Here is a 22,809-nt window from a genome sequence, read left to right as displayed (position 1 = left end):
AATTCTGCTCCTGTCCTCTGGACTATTGGCTATCCCTCCCAATTTGGTGTGTCTACATATGATAGTTATCGCAGTTTGAGATCACTTTAACGGTCATTGCTCGCTTTGTAGTTTGGGAAGGCACCTGAGCCCCATGGCAGGGGATTCAAAAGGCTTCCAACAACATGTCGATGGATTGCATTGGACAAAGCCATCGCTTCGTCCCATGCAATCCATGAAACTGCTATAATTGGACAGTGCGGATACAATATCTTCCAAAACTGCTCATTTATATAAATAAAAATGTAATGTTCAGACATTAGAAGAGCTGCAAGACCAAGAACAAGCCACGAGAGTCAAGATGAAGATCCACCCAGAGGAAAAGTGTTCTTGCCAGACAGCAAGGGAACCACTGACCGCAGAGGGAAGCTGATGAGGAAACACAACATACAAACAATCTACAAACCCACCAAGAAAATCCAACAAATGCTACGTTCAGCAAAGGACAAGAGGGATCCCCTCACCTCTGCAGGAGTCTACCGTATACCATGCAGCTGTGGACAGGTCTACATAGGGACCACCAAACGCAGCCATGCCCAAACACGCATCAAGGAACATGAAAGGCACTGCAGAGTACTTCAACCAGAGAAGTCAGCCATAGCAGAGCACCTGATGAACCAGCCTGGACACAGCATATTATTTGAGAACACAGAAACACAGAACACAGAACACAGAACACAGAGAAGCCACTGAAATCCACAAGCATGTGGACAATTTCAACAGAAAGTAGGAGACCATGAAAATGAACAAAATCTGGCTACCAGTATTAAAAAACTCTAAAATTGCAACAGCAAAACAGCAGAGAGGAAACAACCAGGCACATCTTAACACCTCTCAACAGAACATTTTCCCAGGCTCAGCCAGGCCTTCAAATGCTAATGAAGGTGGTCAGCTGAAACATTCACACCTAGCTTCAGCAGAGAAGAGCTCTTTGCCCCACCCCAGTCATTCCACAGATATATAAACCCATTTTCCTATTTCCAACAGACCTCACTACCTCTGAGGATGCTTGCCATAGATGCAGGCGAAACGTCAGGAGAAATGCCTCTAGAACATGGCCCTATAGCCCGAAAAAACCTACAAGAACCTAATGTAATGTTCATTTGTGGGATTAGCATAACTCAAAAACCATTGGACGAATTGGCACAAATTCACACCTAGCTCCAGCAGACAAGAGTCCTTTGTCCCACCCTGGTCATTCCACAGATATATAAACCCATTTTCCTACTTCCAACTACTTCTGAGGATGCTTGCCATAGATACAGGCGAAACATCAGGAGAAAATGCCTCTAGAAGATGGCCATATAGCCCGGAAAAACCTACAACAACCCAGAATTGACACAAAATTTGGACACTATACCCCTAACAGACCAAGGAGTGACCATCACTCATTAAAAAAAACCAAAACAGTGCTAAGAACTTAAAACTCCCAAAAAGCTAAATGACGAAAACTAAACGAGGATACAGAAAAAGGGAAGAAAGAGGGAGGGAAGAGAGAAAGAAAGAAAGAAAGAAAGAAAGAAAGAAAGAAAGAAAGAAAGAGGGAGGGAAAGAAAGGGAGACGGGATGGAATCAAAAAGTGAAGGAAGGAAGGAAAGAGGTAGAGAAGGAAAAAAGGAGAGAAAGAAGGAAGGATGGAAGCAAAAAGTGAAGGAAGGAAGGAAAGAAGCAGATAAAGAAAAAAGGAGAAAAAGAGGGAGGGAAGGAAAAAAGGAAAGAAAGAAGGAAGGATGGAAGCAAAAAGTGAAGGAAGAAAGGAAGGAAGGAAGGAAGGAAGGAAGGAAGGAAGGAAGGAAGGAAGGAAGGAGACAGATGAGGAAAAAGGAGAGAAAGAGGGAGGGAAGGGAAAAAGGACAGAAAGAAGCAAAAAGTGAAGGAAGGAAAGAGACAGATAAGGAAGAAAGGAGAGAAAGAGGGAGGGAAGGAAAGAAGGAACGAGAGAAGGAAGGATGGAAGCAAAAAGGGAAGGAAGGAAAGAGGTAGAGAAGGAAGAAAGGCGGGAAAGAAATAGGGAAGAAAAGAAGGAAAGGGAGAATGAAGGATGGAAGCAAAAAGTGGAGGAAGGAAGGAAAGAGGTAGAGAAGGAAGAAAGGAAAGAGAGAAGGAGGGAAGGAAAGAAGGAAAGAGAGAAGGAAGTATGGAAGCAAAAAGCGAAGGAAGGAAGGAAAGAGGCAGAGAAGGAAGAAAGAAGAGAAAGTGAAGGATAAGAAAAAAGAGGAAGGAAGGAAAGAGGTAAAAGAAGGAAGGAGAGAAGGAAAGAAAAAAGAATGGGGAAGGAAATAAGGAAAGAGGGAGCAAGGGAAGGAGAGAAAGAAGGAGAGGAAGAGGGAGCAAAGATTGAGCCTGGCGGGTACAGCTAGTCAATATAAATAAAAATGTAATGTTCGTTTGTGGGATTAACATAACTCAAAAACCACTGGCTGAATTGCCACCAAATTTGGCCACAAGACACCTACTAACCCAAGGAGTGACCATCACTCAAAAAATTGATTTTGTCATTTGGGAGTTGTAGTTGCTGGGATTTATAATTTACTTACAATCAAAGAACATTCTGAACTCCATCAATGTTGGAGTTGAATCAAACGTGGTACACAGGAGTCCCATGACCAACAGAAAACACGAGAAGGGTTTGGTGGGCATTGACCTTGAGGTTGGGAGTTGTAGTTCACCTACATCCAGAGAGCACTGTGGACTCAAACTATGATGGATCTGGACTAAACTTGGAATCAATCAAAAGAAACAGCAAGAAATACTGTTGACCCACAAGCAGAAAGAAATTACATATATTAGAAACCAACACTTTCTCATTACTTTATTTTCCAGATCACCAGAATGGGTCACAGAAGCACATGACAGGGAACAGCTAGTGTGTTTGTGTGTGTGTATCCTATACACTTTTAACAACATAGCATATAATATACATGCTAATGGTTGCATCCAAACACTGTCAAATAAATGCAGTCTGACACCGCTCAAACTGCTGTGACTCAATGCTATGGAATCAAGAGAGTTGCAGTTTGACATCTCTGCCAAAGAATGCTAGTGCCTGCACCAAACTACAACTCCCTGAGCTCCATAGCATTAAACCAGAGCACTAAAAGTGGGGTTAAACGGTATTCATTCTATAGTGTAGTGTATAGTGTAGATACACTAGTGTATAGTGTACATGGACTAGTGTAAAGTGTACTGTATAGTGTAGATGCACTAGTGTATAGAGCAGTATATAGTGTAGTTGCACTAGTGTGTAGTGTAGATGCACTAGTGTATAATGTAGTGTATAGTGTAGATGCACTAGTGTATAGTGTAGTGTATAGTGTAGATACACTAGTGCATAATGTAGTGTATAGTGTAGATGCACTAGTGTATAGTGTAGTGTATAGTGTAGATACACTAGTGCATAATGTAGTGTATAGTGTAGATGCACTAGTGTATAGTGTAGATACACTAGTGCATAATGTAGTGTATAGTGTAGATGCTCTAGTGTATAGTGTAGTGTATAGTGGAGATACACTAGTGCATAATGTAGTTTATAGTGTAGATGCACTAGTGTATAGTGTAGATACACTTGTGTATAATGTAGTGTATAGTGTAGATGCATTAGTGTATAGTGTAGAGTATAGGGTAGATACACTAGTGCATAACGTAGTGCATAGTGTAGATGCACTAGTGCATAATGTAGTGTATAGTGTAGATGCATTAGTGTATAGTGTAGAGTATAGGGTAGATACACTAGTGTATAGTGTAGTGTATAGTGTAGATGCACTAGTGTATAGTGTAGGGTATAGTGTAGATACACTAGTGCATAATGTAGTGCATAGTGTAGATGCACTAGTGCATAATGTAGTGTATAGTGTAGATGCTCTAGTGTATAGTGTAGTGTATAGTGTAGATGCACTAGTGTATAATGTCGTGTATAGTGTAGATGCATTAGTGTATAGTGTAGCGTATAGTGTAGATACATTAGTGCATAATGTAGTGCATAGTGTAGATGCACTAGTGCATAATGTAGTGTATAGTGTAGATGCTCTAGTGTATAGTGTAGATACACTAGTGCATAATGTAGTGTATAGTGTAGATGCACTAGTGTATAATGTAGTGTATAGTGTAGATGCACTAGTGTATAGTGTAGTGTATAGTGTATATGCACTAGTGCATAATGTAGTGTATAGTGTAGATGCTCTAGTGTATAGTGTAGTGTATAGTGTAGATGCACTAGTGTATAGTGTAGTGTATAGTGTAGATGCACTAGTGTATAGCATAGTGTATAGTGTAGATGCACTAGTGTATAATGTAGTGTATAGTGTAGATGCTCTAGTGTATAATGTAGTGTATAGTGTAGATGCACTAGTGTATAGTGTAGTGTACAGTGTAGATACACTAGTGCATATTGTAGTGTATAGTGTAGATACACTAGTGTATAGTGTAGTGTATAGTGTATATGCACTAGTGCATAATGTAGTGTATAGTGTAGATGCTCTAGTGTATAGTGTACTGTATAGTGTAGATGCACTAGTGTATAGTGTACTGTATAGTGTAGATGCACTAGTGTATAGTGTAGATACACTTGTGCATAATGTCGTGTATAGTGTAGATGCATTAGTGTATAGTGTAGGGTATAGTGTAGATACACTAGTGTAGTGTATAGTGTAGATATATTAGTTTATAGTGTAGTGTATAGTGTAGATACACTAGTGTAGTGTATAGTGTAGATACATGAATGTATAGTGTAGATGCACCCAAAGGCAGAAAAACCCAACAACAGCACATCTGTTCCAACGGTGCCACTTTCCTGAACCCTGCTTCAAATGGAAAAAATAGGAAAAAATTACCTTTGTTTAAAGACATTTTTGCATGGTGTCAATAGCACCGTTGTGTGCTTCGGTTTGCAAACTTGTGGCTATGCAAATCCTCAATTTCTGTTTCATTACAACAATTTTTCTGGTTTTTATCACTATTGGGTGTTGTTCTGAGGCTCAAAGTAGTATCTGCTTGAGTGCCATGGCTTAGGGTGTGCATTTACACAGCAGCAAAAGTGGTGTCGATTCGAACTGAGTTAATTCTACAATGCTGATGCTCCCTAAGATCCAAGCTATTAGTTTATCCCAATGGAACATTTTACAAGTGATTACATCTAGACTGTAAATTGCCAAAGGGGAAAAATGCAAATTGTGGCATGCTAGGTGACTCTCTATGTCGCTATCAGTGTTTTTTTTTTAAAGGAACACATTATAAATATAGAAGGAAAATATGCAAATCCTTAGGTTTGCCATACTATTTGCATATCTCACTTCATTGCCCGAAAACTGGACAGTCTTTCAACCAAATGATGCAACATATATAGAGCTTCAAAAACCTCCCAATATGGCATTTTTGAAGGTAAGGGCTGTGTGTCCAAGTGGAAACCTGGGTTGCATCTACATTGCACAATTAATGCAGTTTGTCTCCACTTTTAACTGCTATGACTCAATGCTATGGAATCCAGGGAGTTGTAGTTCTACAAGGTCTTTTGCCTTCTCTGCCAAGGATGGCTGATATGAGGGGTGTTCATTAGACATTTCCCCTGACCCACTTCTACTTATCACAGGACGCTGAAACTGCGCATGTGTAATTATATAAGTTTCTATAGGTTATGCGCCAATTCACAACTCAGAACTGAGAATGATCTTGATGCTACAGGTGCTGAAGTGGTGCAAGGTTTGAGAATGGACCCAGTGGAATCCAGAACAGTCCTCAAGGTCCTTTCATAGAATCATAGAATCAAAGAGTTGGAAGAGACCTCATGGGCCATCCAGTCCAACCCCATTCTGCCAAGAAGCAGGAATATTGCATTCAAATCACCCCTGACAGATGGCCATCCAGCCTCTGTTTAAAAGCTTCCAAAGAAGAAGCCTCCACCACACTCCGGAGCAAAGAGTTCCACTGCTGAACGGCTCTCACAGTCAGGAAGTTCTTCCTCATGTTCAGATGGAATCTCCTCTCTTGTAGTTTGAAGCCATTGTTCCGCGTCCTAGTCTCCAGGGAAGCAGAAAACAAGCTTGCTCCCTCCTCCCTGTGGCTTCCTCTCACATATTTATACATGGCTATCATATCAGCCTTCTCTTCTTCAGGCTAAACATGCCCAGCTCCTTAAGCCGCTCCTCATAGGGCTTGTTCTCCAGACCCTTTATAATTTTAGTCACCCTCCTCTGGACACATTCCAGCTTGTCAATATCTCTCTTGAACTGTGGTGCCCAGAACTGGACACAATATTCCAGGTGTGGTCTAACCAAAGCGGAATAGAGCATGGGGAGCATGACTTCCCTAGATCTAGACACTATGCTCCTCTTGATGCAGGCCAAAATCCCCTTGGCTTTTTTTGCCGCCACATCATATTGTTGGCTCATGTTTAACTTGTTGTCCACGAGGACTCCAAGATCTTTTTCACACGTACTGCTCTCGAGCCAGGCGTCCCCCATTCTGTATCTTTGCATTTCGTTTTTTCTGCCAAAGTGGAGTAACAAAACTTCATTTTGTTAGTTTTGGCCAATCATCTCTCTAATCTGTCAAGATTGTTTTGAATCCTGCTCCTGTCCTCTGGAGTATTGGCTCTCCCTCCCAATTTGGTGTCATCTGCAAACTTGATGATCCTGCCTTCTAGCCCTTCATCTAAGTCATTAATAAAGATGTTGAACAGGACCGGGCCCAGGACGGAACCCTGCTTGTGGCACTCCACTCGTCACTTCTTTCCAGGATGAAGATGAAGCCTTGGGGAGAATCACCCTCTGTGTTCGTCCATTTAACCAATTCCAGATCCACCTCACCGTAGTTTTGCCTAGCCCACAGTGGACTAGTTTCCTTGCCAGAAGGTCATGGGGGACCTTGTCGAAGGCCTTCCTGAAATCCAGGTACGCTACATCCACGGCATTCCCCGCATCTACCCAGCTTGTAACTCTATCGAAGAAAGAGATCAGATTAGTCTGGCATGACTTGTTTTTGATAAATCCATGTTGACTATTAGCGATGACCGCATTTGTTTCTAAGTGTTTGCAGACCAATGAATTGATCTGGATTTGGGTTTTGGATTCTGATTTTTAATAGGCATGTTTTAATCTATTGTTTTAATATTTTAATGTATTGTTGAACATTTTATGATGCTGGCATCGTTTGGTGCTTTTGTGAGGCCGCCCTGAGCCCCCCCTCCCCCCCAAGGGTGAGAACGGCGGGGTATAAATATAGGAAATAAATAAATAGATAAATAATTTAATTGGTGAGCCAAAAGATATCATTTCAGTCTGGAAGCTGCATTGGCTTAAGTTGGAATATTGCATCTGTATGATCCTACACTATTATGGTGAAATATTCTGCTTTAACTAATATGGTAGCCAAAAAAAGATCTTAGAACCAAAGTGAAAACAGAAGTAAATCAAACTTTTATTTGTTTAAAAGTGCAAGTTGAAAGCCATTTCACAAAAACATATATGAAACATAATAAAAATTAAAAATATATAATGTAGAGCTCTCACTCCACATTTGCTGGTTTAACTTTCATGGATTTCCTTATTTGCAGAGATTTCATTATTCAACCTAAGTCCTCCAAGTGACTCCTTGGCTGACTCTCATTAACTTCTAGTATGTGTTTTGTATGCATTCTGTTATCTATATGCTGATTAGGGCTGTCCAAACACGGAAAAATTTGTTTCTAAACTCGATTCGTTTTTAGGTTTTTTTTGCGTTTCATTATTTAAAAGAATTCCGAAATTTTCCTTAAAAAAAGTTCGATATTTACGAAATTTCGGAAATCATAAAACAATTACGAAACAATTACGAATCGATTACGAATCGATTCGTTAATGGCGGCCGCGATCGCGCAATACGCTAAAAAAACTTCTGAAGCTTCCCTCTCCCTCTGTTGTTGACTGTTGGTAATTATATTTTTTTTCACTGAGAAAACAAACAGCAACCCTAAAACTTGCACCAGACATGCGGAAATAATAATGAAACATTTACGAATCAATAACGAAACAATTCCGAAACAATTATGAAACAATTTCGAAACAATTACGAAACGAATTGGAAAAATTCGTTTCGTTTTTTAGTTGCTCCTGAATGGTTCAATATTGCTTCGTTATAAAAAAAAAAACGAATTTTTAACGAATTACGAAATTACAAAACGAAACCGCCCAGCCCTAATGCTGATCCATTCTCCTTTTTTCCCTTCCTGCGCCTTGCAATAATAAGGCCAGAAAAGGAAGTGTGGCATCGCCATCTAGTGGCTGATCCCATATGGAGACTCTGAACAGTATGCATTGCAATAATGGCACAATCCTCTTGAGTGATACTAGGCTTGGTTGATAAAGAAAATGATAGTGGGCAAACTTCAGGGAATTCTCTAGCCTTCATTTTTAGACCAATCCCAGCTTTTGGGGCTTTTTGAGCTTCTGGGGGCCTTTTGAGCAGATTTCACAAGTCAGGGAAATTCTTGGAACGTGTGGTGGCTTCACAACTCCAGGTATTCTTGGAAGACACAGATTATCTGGATTCGGCACAGTCTGGCTTTAGGCCGGGACATGGAACTGAAACAGTCTTGGTCGCTTTAGTGGATGATCTATGCCGGGAGCTGGACAGGGGGAGTGTGTCCCTGTTAGTTCTGCTGGACTTCTCAGTGGCCTTCGATACCGTTGACCACAGTATCCTTCTGGGACGCCTCATGGCAATGGGCCTTGGAGGCACTGTCCTGCAGTGGCTCCAGTTCTTCCTAGAGGGTCGATCTCAGAAGGTGTTGCTGGGGGACACCTGTTCTGCCCCACAACCATTGTCTTGTGGGCAGAGGTGGCCCTAGGTAATTTTCAACGGTAAGCAAACAGTATTTTAACGCCCCCCCAACCAATCGATATATATTTTCTGTTTGTCGTGGGAGTTCTGTGTGCCATATTTGGTTCAATTCCATCATTGGTGGAGTTCAGAATGTTCTTTGATTGTAGGTAAACTATACATCCCAGTCACTACACTTGCCGCATTTGCTCCCTTGCCTGGCCCGCTTTGGGTCCGGAGGCGTGCCTGAAGATCCCAGCGTGTGCACCAAAAGTCACCTCTTCTCTTGACTTTCTCCTCAGCCATTGGGACCGAGAGAGGTGGAGATGCCCACCTTTCCTGAAGATAGGTGTAAAAACAAAGGACGGAGCGGAGGTGGGAAATATCTCCAGCCGGGGGGGCTCTCTCTCTCTCAGTCCCAATGGCTGAAGAGAAGAGGCGACTTTTGGTGTGCATGCTGGGGGTCTTCAGACATGCCTCCGGACCCGAAGGGCCAGGCATGGCAGCTCCGCCCCTTGGCCCCTTGGGGAGAGGAGAGGAGGCGAGTGGAGCGCCGGGGGATCGGGAAAGGGAGCCGGTCATGGGGAAGGGATCGAACGTGGAGAACGATTGAGCGCCGGCTCTGCTTGTGCACCTGGTGGCTGGGTGGAGCAGGAACGAGGGGGGCTAGGCGGGGCTCAAGGGCCCGGCCCCTTTGAGAAGAGGATCGCCCAGCAGCGAGGCAAGAAAGCCGAGGCTCCCCCCGGACTGCTAGGGCTGTTGTGAGCTGAGGGGCGCTCCTCAAGTGGCTGTCGAGGGGCATTTACAGAGGCGCCTCTGTGCCCCTGGCAAAAAAAAAAGTGTTCTGCGACTGCTTACTTTGCATAATGGATGAGCCGCCCCTGCTTGTGGGGTACCACAGGGACCAATGCTGTCTCCTATGTTGTTTAACATCTACATGAAGCCGCTGGGGGAGATCATCCGGAGTTTCGGGGTACGATGTCATCTGTACGCGGATGATGTCCAACTCTGTCACTCCTTTCCACCTGCTACTAAGGAGGCTGTTCAGGTCCTGAACCGGTGCTTGGCCGCTGTGACGGTCTGGATGGGGGCGAACAAATTGAAATTGAATCCAGACAAGATAGAGGTACTCCTGGTCAGTCGCAAGGCCGAACAGGGCATAGGGTTACAGCCTGTGTTGGACGGGGTCACACTTTCTCTGAAGACGCAGGTTCGCAGCTTGGGTGTGATCCTGGATTCATCGCTGAGCCTGGAACCTCAGGTTTCAGTGGTGACCAGGGGAGCATTCGCACAGTTAAAGCTTGTGCGTACCTTGGGAAGTCTGACTTGGCCATGGTAGTCCACGCTTTTGTTACATCCCGTTTAGACTACTGCAGCGCTCTCTACGTGGGGTTTGTATTGTCGTGATTTATTGTACACTGTCCTTTTTGTTGCTGTTCACCGCCCCGAGTCGCCCTCGGGCTGAGAGGGGCGGTCAATAAATGCATAAAATAAATAAATAAATAAATAAAGACGGCTCGGAAGCTTCAATTGGTCCAACGTGTGGCAGCCATGATACTAAGAGGGGCGGCACACAGGGAGCATACAACCCCTCTGTTGCGCCAGCTCCATTGGCTACCAATTTGCTACTGGGCCCAATTCAAAGTGCTGGCTTTGGCCTATAAATCACTAAACAGTTCTGGCCCAAGTTACCTATCCGATCGCATCTCTGCCTACGAACCCACTAGGACTTTGAGATCTTCTGGGGAGGCCCTGCTCTCGATCCCGCCTGCAACACAGGTGCGGCTGGCGGGGACGAGAGACAGGGCCTTCTCGGTGGTGGCCCCTCGGCTGTGGAACACCCTTCCCACGGACATCAGATTGGCTCCCTCATTGATGGTATTCCGGAGAAAAGTGAAAACCTGATTATTTGAACAGGCGTTTGAATAGACAGTGCAATGAATTCAGGAAATGGAACTACGATTGACGAGTTTGGATCATGATTCTAGTTATGAGACACCACTTGAATGTTTACTACTGTTTAATTGTTTAGTCTGCTTCTGTGTTAATTGTTGATTCCACATTGAATTTTTGCTTTGATTGTTTTGCCTTGTGTTGCTTTGCTTGATTGTTGTTAACCGCTGTGAGTCGCCTTAGGGCTGAGAATAGCGGTATACAAATGAAGTAAGTAAGTAAGTAAATAAATAAATAATAAAAATTAAAAATATAATGTACAGCTGTTACTCCACATTTAGGGGCTTAACTTTCATGGATTTCCTTATTCGCACAGATTTCATTATTCAGCCTAGATCCTCCAAGCGACTCCTTGGCTGACTCTCATTAACTTCTGGTATATCTTTTGTATGCATTCTCTTATCTATATGTTGATCCATTCTCCTTTTTCCCTTCCTGCGCCTTGCAATACTAAGGCCAGAAAAGGAAGTGTGGCATCGCCATCTAGTGGCTGATCCCATATGGAGACTCCGAACAGTATGCAATAATGGCACAATCCTCTTGAGTGATACTAGGCTTGGTTGATACAAAAAATGGTTCAAAATCCATTTTGGATGTAAGGGTATTGGTGGTTTGATTCAGAATTAAATTCTGATTTTTTTCCGAAAAAAATTCGGAACTTTCTGAATCTTCCGAAATTTCCGAATTGCGTTGTTAATGGTTACGCATGATTACACAATACGCGAAAAACAGCAAAAGGTACTGAGCAAACTTCAGGGAATTCTCTCTCCTTCATTTTTAGAGCAACCCTAGCTTTTGGGGCCTTTTGGGTGCTGGACGAGTGCCTGGCCGCTGTGGCTGTCTGGATGAGGATGAACAAGCTGAAGATCAATCCCGACAAGACAGAGGTCCTTCTGGTCGATCGTAAACCGGATCGGGGTATAGGGTGGCAACCTGTGCTGGACAGGGTTACACTCCCCCTGAAGTCACAGGTCCGCAGTTTGGGGGTCCTCCTGGATTCATCACTCACGCTTGAAGCTCAGGCGTCAGCGGTGGCCAGGAGGGCTTTTGCACAACTGAGACTCGTGCGCCAACTGCGACCATACCTCGTGAAGGCTGATCTGGCCAGGGTGGTCCATGCCTTGGTCACCTCCAGATTGGACTACTGTAATGCACTCTACGTGGGGCTGCCCTTAAAAACGGCCCGGAAATTCCAACTGGTTGGCGGCCAGGTTGTTAACTGGTGCTCTTTACAGAGAGAGGTCAACCCCTCCTGTTTAAGGAGCTCCATTGGCTGCCGTTCATTTTCCGGTCCCAATTCAAGGTGCAGGTGCTTACCTACAAAGCCCTAAATGGTTTGGGACCCACCTACCTGCGTGACCGCATCTCCATATATGAACCCACACGATCTCTCTGATCATCTGGAGAGGCCCTGCTCACAATCCCAAGCTCGTTTGGTGGGGACGAGGGACAGGGCCTTCTCCGTGGTGGCTCCCCGACTCTGGAACTCTCTCCCCAAGGACATCAGACAAGCCCCAACGTTGGCAGTCTTTAGGAAGAGCTTGAAGACGTGGCTGTTCCAGTGTGCCTTCCCAGAATAGGAAACTCCTAGCATCATGTCCCAAATGCACTTTATTAGAGATTTAAGATTGTCTGCACACCGCACCTATCTCCAAAAACCTATCCATTTCACCTGTCATTTCAGGCATTTTAAAAAATTTATTCATACATTTAGCCCGGCCTCAGTTTTTCAATGCGTTGTGGTGTTACTGTCTAATGCTTATTGTTATTGTTTTAATGTTTATTGCTTTGCTTTATGAGTTTATTTATTGTTGTATATGTTATGTTGTTGTTTTATTGATGTGTTGGGCCTTGGCCTCTTGTAAGCCGCACCGAGTCCTTCGGGAGATGTTAGCGGGGTATAAATAACGTTAATAATAATAATAATAATAATAATAATAATAATAATAATAATTTTGAGCTTTTGGGGCCTTTTGAGCTTCTGGGGCTTTTTGAGCAGATTTCACAAGTTAGGGAAGTATAGTCAGGAAAGTATGGGATTTCTAGTGTCTTCTTAAACTCACAGCAAACAAAGACAAAAAACAAACAGCCCTGCCCTTTTTGTCTTGGAAGCTGATGTCACTACTTTGGGAAGGAGAGTTTGTGTTCAAAGAGTGGCTTGAATTGATGGGAGTTCTAGTTCTTTTGAGGCAATGTGCAACACAAACTAAAAAACACTGAGGCCAGAGAAATCAGCTACAACGTTGGCTTTTAAAAATGTTTGACTGAGTGCTTTGGTTCCTCCGTGTTGCTCCTTCCATCCACGCCACTCACCCACACACACACTACCCTCACGGTACCCACCCGACCCAAACCCCAACAGCAACAACACACAAGCGGCAAGGCAGGCTGTGCCCACTGCCCAGTCAGCCAGCTAGGCTGGCAACAGCCCTTCTCCTCCCTTTCTGCTTGCTTGCCTGCCCACTGCGCTCTTCTTCCAACCTCCCTGTTGTGGCTCAGAATTATGGAAAATATAGACCCCTGTCTGATCCCACAGCAAGCTGGCTTCAGAAAAGGCAAAAGCTGCACATCGCAAGTGCTGAACCTGACTCAGACCATAGAAGATGGCTTTGAAAGGCAGCAGATCACAGGAGCTGTCTTCATAGACTTGTCAGCAGCCTATGATACTGTGAACCACCGCCTCCTCCTGAGAAAAATGTATAATATCACAAAGGACGACCACCTCACCCGCCTCATAGGAAACCTGCTACAAAACAGGAGCTTTTTTGTTGAGTTCCAGGGCCAGAGAAGCAGATGGCGGAAACAGAAGAACGGCCTGCCTCAGGGGAGCGTGCTCGCTCCATCCATGTTCAATATCTACACAAATGACCAGCCACTGCCAGAAGGGACAGAGAGTTTCATCTATGCTGATGATCGTGCCATTACTGCTCAAGCAGGGAGCTTTGAGATGGTTGAACAGAAGCTCTCCGAAGCTCTAGGTGCTCTTACTGCCTATTACAGGGAAAACCAGCTGATCCCTAATCCATCCAAAACACAGACATGCGCCTTTCACCTTAAACAGACAAGCATCCCGAGCTCTGAGGATTACGTGGGAAGGAATCCCACTGGAGCATTGCAACACACCCAAATACCTGGGAGTCACTTTGGACCGTGCTCTGACCTACAAGAAGCACTGCCTGAACATCAAACAAAAAGTGGGCGCTAGAAACGACATCATACGAAAGCTGACTGGCACAACCTGGGGATCACAACCAGACACAGTGAAGACATCTGCCCTTGCGATATGCTACTCTGCTGCTGAGTATGCATGCCCAGTGTGGAACACATCTCACCACACTAAAACAGTATATGTGGCTCTTAATGAGACATGCCGCATTATCACAAGGTGTCTGCGCCCTACACCACTGGAGAAATTACACTGCTTAACCGGTATCACACCACCTGACATCCGCCGGGAAGTAGCAGCCAATAGTGAAAGGACCAAGGCAGAGACATCTTCAGCTCATCCCCTGTTTGGGTATCAGCCAGCATATCAACGAGTTAAATCAAGACATTGTTTTCTTAGATCTACAGAGACACTTGCTGGAACACCCCAGCAAGCGAGAGTCCAAAAGTGGCAGGCCCAAACCCAGCACCTCAATTCATGGGTGATACCAAATGAGAGACTCCCCCCTGGGCACTCAGAAGACTGGGCGACCTGGAAGGCGCTGAACAGACTGCGCTCTGGCACCACGAGATGCAGAGCCAATCTTAAGAAATGGGGCTACAGGGTGGAATCCTCGGCATGCGAGTGCGGAGAAGAGCAAACCACAGACCACCTGCTGCAATGCACCCTGAGCCCTGCCACATGCACAATGGAGGACCTCCTTGCAGCAACACCGGAAGCACTCCAAGTGGCCAGATACTGGTCAAAGGACATTTAACCAAATACCAATTTTGCAAAATCTGTGTGTTTTTTTTCCTTTTTCTTTTTAATCTGTGTGTTTGTTTTGCTCTTTTAGAATTGTAATACAATGGTTGCTGATGACACGATAAATAAATAAATAGGAGCCTCAGGAAGAGCTGGAAGAGGATGATGGGTTTCAGATTCCTGAACATGTTCCTATTGTTGATACAGACAATATGATATCTGCAGGCAGTGCGTTCCACAGCCGAGGGGCCACCACTGAGAAGGCCCCGTCTCTCGTCCCCACCAAGCGGGACCGAGAGCAGGGCCTCCCCAGATGATCTTAGTGTCCTAGCCGGTTCATAGGAGGAGATGCGTTCGGAGAGGTAAGTAGGGCCAGAACCATTTAGGGCTTTATAGGCTAACGCCAGCACTTTGAATTATGCCCGGTAGCAAACTGGCAGCCAGTGGAGCTGGTGCAACAGAGGAGTGGTGTGCTCCCTGAGTGCCGCTCCTTTTAGCAACCTGGCTGCCGAGTGCTGGACCATTTGAAGCTTCCGAGCAGTCTTCAAAGGCAACCCCACATAGAGAGCGTTGCAGTAGTCTATACGGGATGTAACCAGAGCGAGGACTACTGTGGCCAAGTCAGACTTCCCAAGGTACGGGCGCAGCTGGCGCACAAGATTTAACTGTGCGAATGCTCCCCTGGTCACCGCTGAAATCTGAGGTTCCAGGCTCAGCGATGAGTCCAAGATCCCACCCAAGCTGCGAACCTGCATCTTCAGGGGGAGTGTAACCCTGTCCAACACAGGCTGTAACCCTATGCCCTGTTCGGCCTTGCGACTGACCAGGAGGACCTCTGTCTTGTCTGGATTCAATTTCAATTTGTTCGCCCTCATCCAGACCGTTACAGCGGCGAAGCACCGGTTCAGGACCTGAACAGCCTCCTTAGTAGCAGGTGGGAAGGAGTGACAGAGTTGGATGTCATCCGCGTACAGATGACACCGTACTTCCTTAGGAATTGAACAGACCACTAATGGGGTACTGCTCCTCAAAACAATATTCTAGCTATCTACTCAATAGCTATTCTGAATACTTCACAAAAGACTGATTCAATCTTCTTCTCCAAATCCAAACTCGCCTTCGACAATACATTGTTGTTATTTTATTCAACTTATACCAGCCTCAGTGTGAATACCTTTGTGGTCAAAGTATTACTAAAAAACAGCTTCACAGCAGCCTGTAAGAAACTATAGTGACACAGCGTGTGTTACAGAACAAACTCTCAAATATTACCTCAGCCTGATTAACATAGAAATGGTGGCAGCAGAGTTCCAGTGGTTCCCAGTTTCTAACTTTTAAAATATAATTGGTTGTTTTCTGCTTCCCTAGAGACTAGGACGTGGAACAATGGCTTCAAACTACAAGAGAGGAGATTCCATCTGAACATGAGGAAGAACTTCCTGACTGTGAGAGCCGTTCAGCAGTGGAACTCTCTGCCCCGGAGTGTGGTGGAGGCTCCTTCTTTGGAAGCTTTTAAACAGAGGCTGGATGGCCATCTGTCAGGGGTGATTTGAATGCAATATTCCTGCTTCTTGGCAGAATGGGGTTGGACTGGATGGCCCATGAGGTCTCTTCCAACTCTTTGATTCTATGATTCTATGATTCTATGGTTAGTGGTCTATTCAATTCCTAAAGAAGTTTAGTTCAAGGTTTTTGGCTAGATTCCTAAGGTGCATTTTTGGGAGTTACTTTCAGAGATTCATTTCCTGAAGTAATTTTCTGTGGTGGAACTTTGAAGACTTGTAACCCAGAAGTTTTAAGATTTTAACTCTAATGCAACCACAAGTTTTTTATGGCAGTATTTTACTGAAACCATTAAGCATTTATACCTGAATTATTCAAGCCTGTTCAATAAACATTCTTGTTATTTTATTCAACTTATACCAGCCTCAGTGTGAATACCTTTGTGGTCAAAGTATTACTAAAAAACAGCTTCACAGCAGCCTCTAAGAAACTATAGTGACACAGCGTGTGTTACAGAACAAACTCTCAAATATTACCTCAGCCTGATTAACATAGAAATGGTGGCAGCAGAATTCCTTTGAAGAATCATTTTAAGTCTCTCAGTTCCAGTGGTTCCCAGTTTCTAACTTTTAAAATATAATTGGTTGTTTTCTGCTTCCCTGGAGACTAGGACGCGGAACAATGGCTTCAAACTTCAAGAGAGGAGATTCCATCTGAACATGAGGAAGAACCTGACTGTGAGAGCCGTTCAGCAGTGGAACTCTCTGCCCTGGAGTGTGGTGGAGGCTCCTTCTTTGGAATCTTTGAAACAGAGGCTGGATGGCCATCTGTCAGGGGTGATTTGAATGCAATATTCCTGCTTCTTGGCAGAATGGGGTTGGACTGGATGGCCCATGAGGTCTCTTCCAACTCTTTGATTCTATGATTCTATGGTTAGTGGTCTATTCAATTCCTAAGGAAGTTTCGTTCAGGGTTTTTGGCTAGATTCCTAAGGTGCATTTTTGGGAGTTACTTTCAGAGATTCATTTCCTGAAGTAATTTTCTGTGGTGGAACTTTGAAGACTTGTAACCCAGAAGTTTTAAGATTTTAACTCTAATGCAACCACAAGTTTTTTATGGCAGTATTTTACTGAAACCATTAAGCATTTATACCTGAATTATTCAAGCCTGTTCAATAAACATTCTTGTTATTTTATTCAACTTATACCAGCCTCAGTGTGAATACATTTGTGGTCAAAGTATTACTAAAAAACAGCTTCACAGCGGCCTCTAAGAAACTATAGTGACACAGCGTGTGTTACAGAACAAACTCTCAAATATTACCTCAGCCTGATTAACATAGAAATGGTGGCAGCAGAATTCCTTTGAAGAATCATTTTAAGTCTCTCAGTTCCAGTGGTTCCCAGTTTCTAACTTTTAAAATATAATTGGTTGTTTTCTGCTTCCCTGGAGACTAGGACGCAGAACAATGGCTTCAAACTTCAAGAGAGGAGATTCCATCTGAACATGAGGAAGAACCTGACTGTGAGAGCCGTTCAGCAGTGGAACTCTCTGCCTCAGAGTGTGGTGGAGGCTCCTTCTTTGGAAGCTTTGAAACAGAGGCTGGATGGCCATCTGTCAGGGGTGATTTGAATGCAATATTCCTGCTTCTTGGCAGAATGGGGTTGGACTGGATGGCCCATGAGGTCTCTTCCAACTCTTTGATTCTATGATCAATCTGCAAGTAATTCTATTCCGACTTCAGCGTTCCCTGGAATCCTGACCCACAGCAAAGAACGGTGATGGGATGGAGTACAAATGGAGATAGTTGGTGTCAAAATTTTGTCTCCATAGCACCCTGTAGGCCAGATAACAACCAAGAGTATTTCTGATATGTATCTTTGTTTCCTGTCAGATACTTCCTGTTGAGTTTTCACACAAAGTCTTTACTTCTGCTTTCTCCTCAAGTAAAGAGAACCGAGGAAGAAAAGTTATATTTGTCCTTCAAGCTCATGAAGATGTTTGCTCTCCTGCTTCTGGCTTTTCTCAGAGACGCTGCAGGTGGGTATCTCATGAAAGAATTTTCCAACATCCTTCCAAATTTGCATCTTGGACTCTTAAGGATTCATATCCACAGTTCTCTGAGGTACAGTTAGGTTCATTTGAAGGGATGGGGTTGAGATTAAGAGTTGACACAACTAGGAAAGAGTTGAGGTCCTAAAGCCATGGGTAGCCCCAGCTTACCTGTTCCGGTCCAGCTTACCTGTCCGAACGTATCTCTCCTTCTGAACCATAGGAGCTTACGATCATCTGGAGAGACCCTGCTCTCGATCCCACCTGCTTCGCAAGCACGATTGGTGGGGACGAGGGACAGGGCCTTCTCAGTGGTGGCCCCCTGGCTATGGAACTCCCATGACCAACAGAAAATACTGGAAGGGTTTGGTGGACATTGACCTTGAGTTTTGGAGTTGTAGTTCATCTACATCAAGAGGAGTCAAACAATGATGGATCTGGACCAAACTTGGTATGAATATTCAAAATGTCCAAATGTGAACACTGGTGTAGTTTGGGGAAAATAGACCTTGACATTTGGGAGTTGTGGTCGCTGGGATTTATAGTTCACCTACAATCAAAGAGCATTCTGAACCACAGCAATGATAGAATTGGGACAAACTTCCCACACAGAACTCCCATGACCAACAGAAAATACTGGAAGGGTTTGGTGGACACTGACCTTGGGTTTTGGAGTTGTAGTTCATCTACATCAAGAGGGCACTGTGGAGTCAAACAATGATGGATCTGGACCAAACTTGGTACGAATACTCAATATGCCCAAATGTGAAGTCTGGCGGAACTTGGGCAAAACAGACCTTGACATTTGGGAGTTGTAGTAGCTGGGTTTGTAGTTCATCTATAATCAAAGAGCATTCTGAATGCCACCAACAATAGAATTGGGCCAAATTTCCCACACAGAACCCTCTTGACATTTGTTAGTTGTACTTGCTGGGATTTATAGTTCACCTACAATCAAAGAGCATTCTGAACCCCACCAACGATGGAATTGAACCAAACTTGGCACACAGGACTCCCATGACCAACAGAAAATACTTGATAGGTTTGGTGGGCATTGACCTTGAGTTTTGGAGTTGTAGTTCATTTACATCAAGAGGGCACTGTGGAGTCAAACAATGATGGATCTGGACCAAACTTGGTACGAATATTCAAAATGTCCAAATGTGAACACTGGTGGAGTTTGGGGAAAATACACCTTGACATTTGGGAGTTATAGTTGCTGGGATTTATAGTTCACCTACAATCAAAGAGCATTCTGAACTCCACTGACAATAGAATTGAACCAAACTTGGCACACAGAACTCCCATGACCAACAGAAAATACTGGAAGGGTTTGGTAGACACTGACTTTGAGTTTTGGAGTTGTAGTTCATCTACATCAAGAGGGCACTGTGGAGTCAAACAATGATGGATCTGGACCAAACTTGGTAGGAATACTCAATATGCCCAAATGTGAAGACTGGCGGAACTTGGGCAAAACAGACCTTGACATTTGGGAGTTGTAGTAACTGGGTTTGTAGTTCATCTATAATCAAAGAGCATTCTGAATGCCACCAACAATAGAATTGGGCCAAATTTCCCACACAGAACCCTCTTGACATTTGTTAGTTGTACTTGCTGGGATTTATAGTTCACCTACAATCCAAGAACATTCTGAACCCCACCAACGATGGAATTGAACCAAACTTGGCACACAGGACTCCCATGACCAACAGAAAATACTTGATAGGTTTGGTGGGCATTGACCTTGAATTTTGGAATTGTAGTTCATCTACATCAAGAGGGCACTGTGGACTCAAACAATGATGGATCTGGACCAAACTTGGCATGAATGCTCAATGTACCCAAATGTGAACGCTGGAGGGATTTGGGCAAAACAGAGCTTGACATTTGGGAGTTGTAGTTGCTGGGATTTATAGTTCACCTACAATCAAAGAGCATTCTGAACTCCACTGACAATAGAATTGAACCAAACTTGGCACACAGGACTACCATGACCAACAGAAAATACTGGATAGGTTTGGTGGGACCTTGAGTTTTGGAGTTGTAGTTCATCTACATCAAGAGGGCACTGTGGACTCAAACAATGATGGATCTGGACCAAACTTGGCATGAATATTCAAAATGTCCAAATGTGAACACTGGTGGAGTTTGGGGAAAATACACCTTGACATTTGGGAGTTATAGTTGCTGGGATTTATAGTTCACCTACAATCAAAGAGCATTCTGAACCCCACCAACGATGGAATTGAACCAAACTTGGCACACAGAACTCCCATGACCAACAGAAAATACTGGAAGGGTTTGGTAGACACTGACTTTGAGTTTTGGAGTTGTAGTTCATCTACATCAAGAGGGCACTGTGGAGTCAAACAATGATGGATCTGGACCAAACTTGGTAGGAATACTCAATATGCCCAAATGTGAAGACTGGCGGAACTTGGGCAAAACAGACCTTGACATTTGGGAGTTGTAGCAACTGGGTTTGTAGTTCATCTATAATCAAAGAGCATTCTGAATGCCACCAACAATAGAATTGGGCCAAATTTCCCACACAGAACCCTCTTGACATTTGTTAGTTGTACTTGCTGGGATTTATAGTTCACCTACAATCCAAGAACATTCTGAACCCCACCAACGATGGAATTGAACCAAACTTGGCACACAGGACTCCCATGACCAACAGAAAATACTCGATAGGTTTGGTGGGCATTGACCTTGAATTTTGGAATTGTAGTTCATCTACATCAAGAGGGCACTGTGGACTCAAACAATGATGGATCTGGACCAAACTTGGCATGAATGCTCAATGTACCCAAATGTGAACGCTGGAGGGATTTGGGCAAAACAGAGCTTGACATTTGGGAGTTGTAGTTGCTGGGATTTATAGTTCACCTACAATCAAAGAGCATTTTGAACTCCACTGACAATAGAATTGAACCAAACTTGGCACACAGGACTACCATGACCAACAGAAAATACTGGATAGGTTTGGTGGGACCTTGAGTTTTGGAGTTGTAGTTCATCTACATCAAGAGGGCACTGTGGACTCAAACAATGATGGATCTGGACCAAACTTGGCATGAATATTCAAAATGTCCAAATGTGAACACTGGTGGAGTTTGGGGAAAATACACCTTGACATTTGGGAGTTATAGTTGCTGGGATTTATAGTTCACCTACAATCAAAGAGCATTCTGAACCCCACCAACGATGGAATTGAACCAAACTTGGCACACAGAACTCCCATGACCAACAGAAAATACTGGAAGGGTTTGGTAGACACTGACTTTGAGTTTTGGAGTTGTAGTTCATCTACATCAAGAGGGCACTGTGGAGTCAAACAATGATGGATCTGGACCAAACTTGGTAGGAATACTCAATATGCCCAAATGTGAAGACTGGCGGAACTTGGGCAAAACAGACCTTGACATTTGGGAGTTGTAGCAACTGGGTTTGTAGTTCATCTATAATCAAAGAGCATTCTGAATGCCACCAACAATAGAATTGGGCCAAATTTCCCACACAGAACCCTCTTGACATTTGTTAGTTGTACTTGCTGGGATTTATAGTTCACCTACAATCCAAGAACATTCTGAACCCCACCAACGATGGAATTGAACCAAACTTGGCACACAGGACTCCCATGACCAACAGAAAATACTCGATAGGTTTGGTGGGCATTGACCTTGAATTTTGGAATTGTAGTTCATCTACATCAAGAGGGCACTGTGGACTCAAACAATGATGGATCTGGACCAAACTTGGCATGAATGCTCAATGTACCCAAATGTGAACGCTGGAGGGATTTGGGCAAAACAGAGCTTGACATTTGGGAGTTGTAGTTGCTGGGATTTATAGTTCACCTACAATCAAAGAGCATTTTGAACTCCACTGACAATAGAATTGAACCAAACTTGGCACACAGGACTACCATGACCAACAGAAAATACTGGATAGGTTTGGTGGGACCTTGAGTTTTGGAGTTGTAGTTCATCTACATCAAGAGGGCACTGTGGACTCAAACAATGATGGATCTGGACCAAACTTGGCATGAATGCTCAATATACCGAAATGTGAACGCTGGTGGGGTTTGGGCAAAACAGACCTTGACATTTGGGAGTTGTAGTTGCTGGGATTTATAGTTCACCTACAATCCAAGAACATTCTGAACCCCACCAACGATGGAATTGAGCCAAACTTGGCACACAGAACCCCCATGACCAACAGAAAATACTCTGTATTGTCGAAGGCTTTCATGGCTGGAATCACTCAGTTCTTGTGGGTTTTTTCAGGCTATATGGTCATGTTTTAGAACATGGCCATATAGCCCGAAAAAACCCACAAGAACTGAGAAAATACTCTGTTTTCCGATGGTCTTTGATGACCCCACTTACACCCCTTTGTGACCCCCCCAAGGGTCCCGACCCCCAGGTTGAGAAACGCTGATCTAGATAGACTTCAGGAATCCTCCATTCCTACTCAAGAGGAGGAGATCAGGCCAGATTCCACTCCCTTCATTGCAAACCCAGAGGTTCTCAAGCTCTGGTCATCTAAGTATT

At 44.0% G+C, this 22,809-nt stretch overlaps 1 protein-coding gene across 1 annotated transcript in view; it reads left to right on the top strand.

Moving 5' to 3' along the window:
* The first annotated feature begins 2,306 nt into the window (after positions 1 to 2,306).
* The window catches only part of LOC132762717 (uncharacterized), a 36,046-nt gene continuing 15,543 nt past the window's right edge, over positions 2,307 to 22,809 (top strand). The window contains exons 1-2 of the mRNA XM_067471464.1: positions 2,307 to 2,389; positions 18,090 to 18,235. Of these exons, the coding sequence (XP_067327565.1) occupies positions 2,307 to 2,389; positions 18,090 to 18,235 (229 nt within the window). The remainder of the gene's footprint in view (positions 2,390 to 18,089; positions 18,236 to 22,809) is intronic.

The sequence above is a fragment of the Anolis sagrei genome, chromosome 9 (genome assembly GCF_037176765.1).
Source record: "Anolis sagrei isolate rAnoSag1 chromosome 9, rAnoSag1.mat, whole genome shotgun sequence".
NCBI lineage: Eukaryota > Metazoa > Chordata > Lepidosauria > Squamata > Dactyloidae > Anolis > Anolis sagrei.
This window is presented reverse-complemented; position numbering and strand designations above follow the sequence as displayed.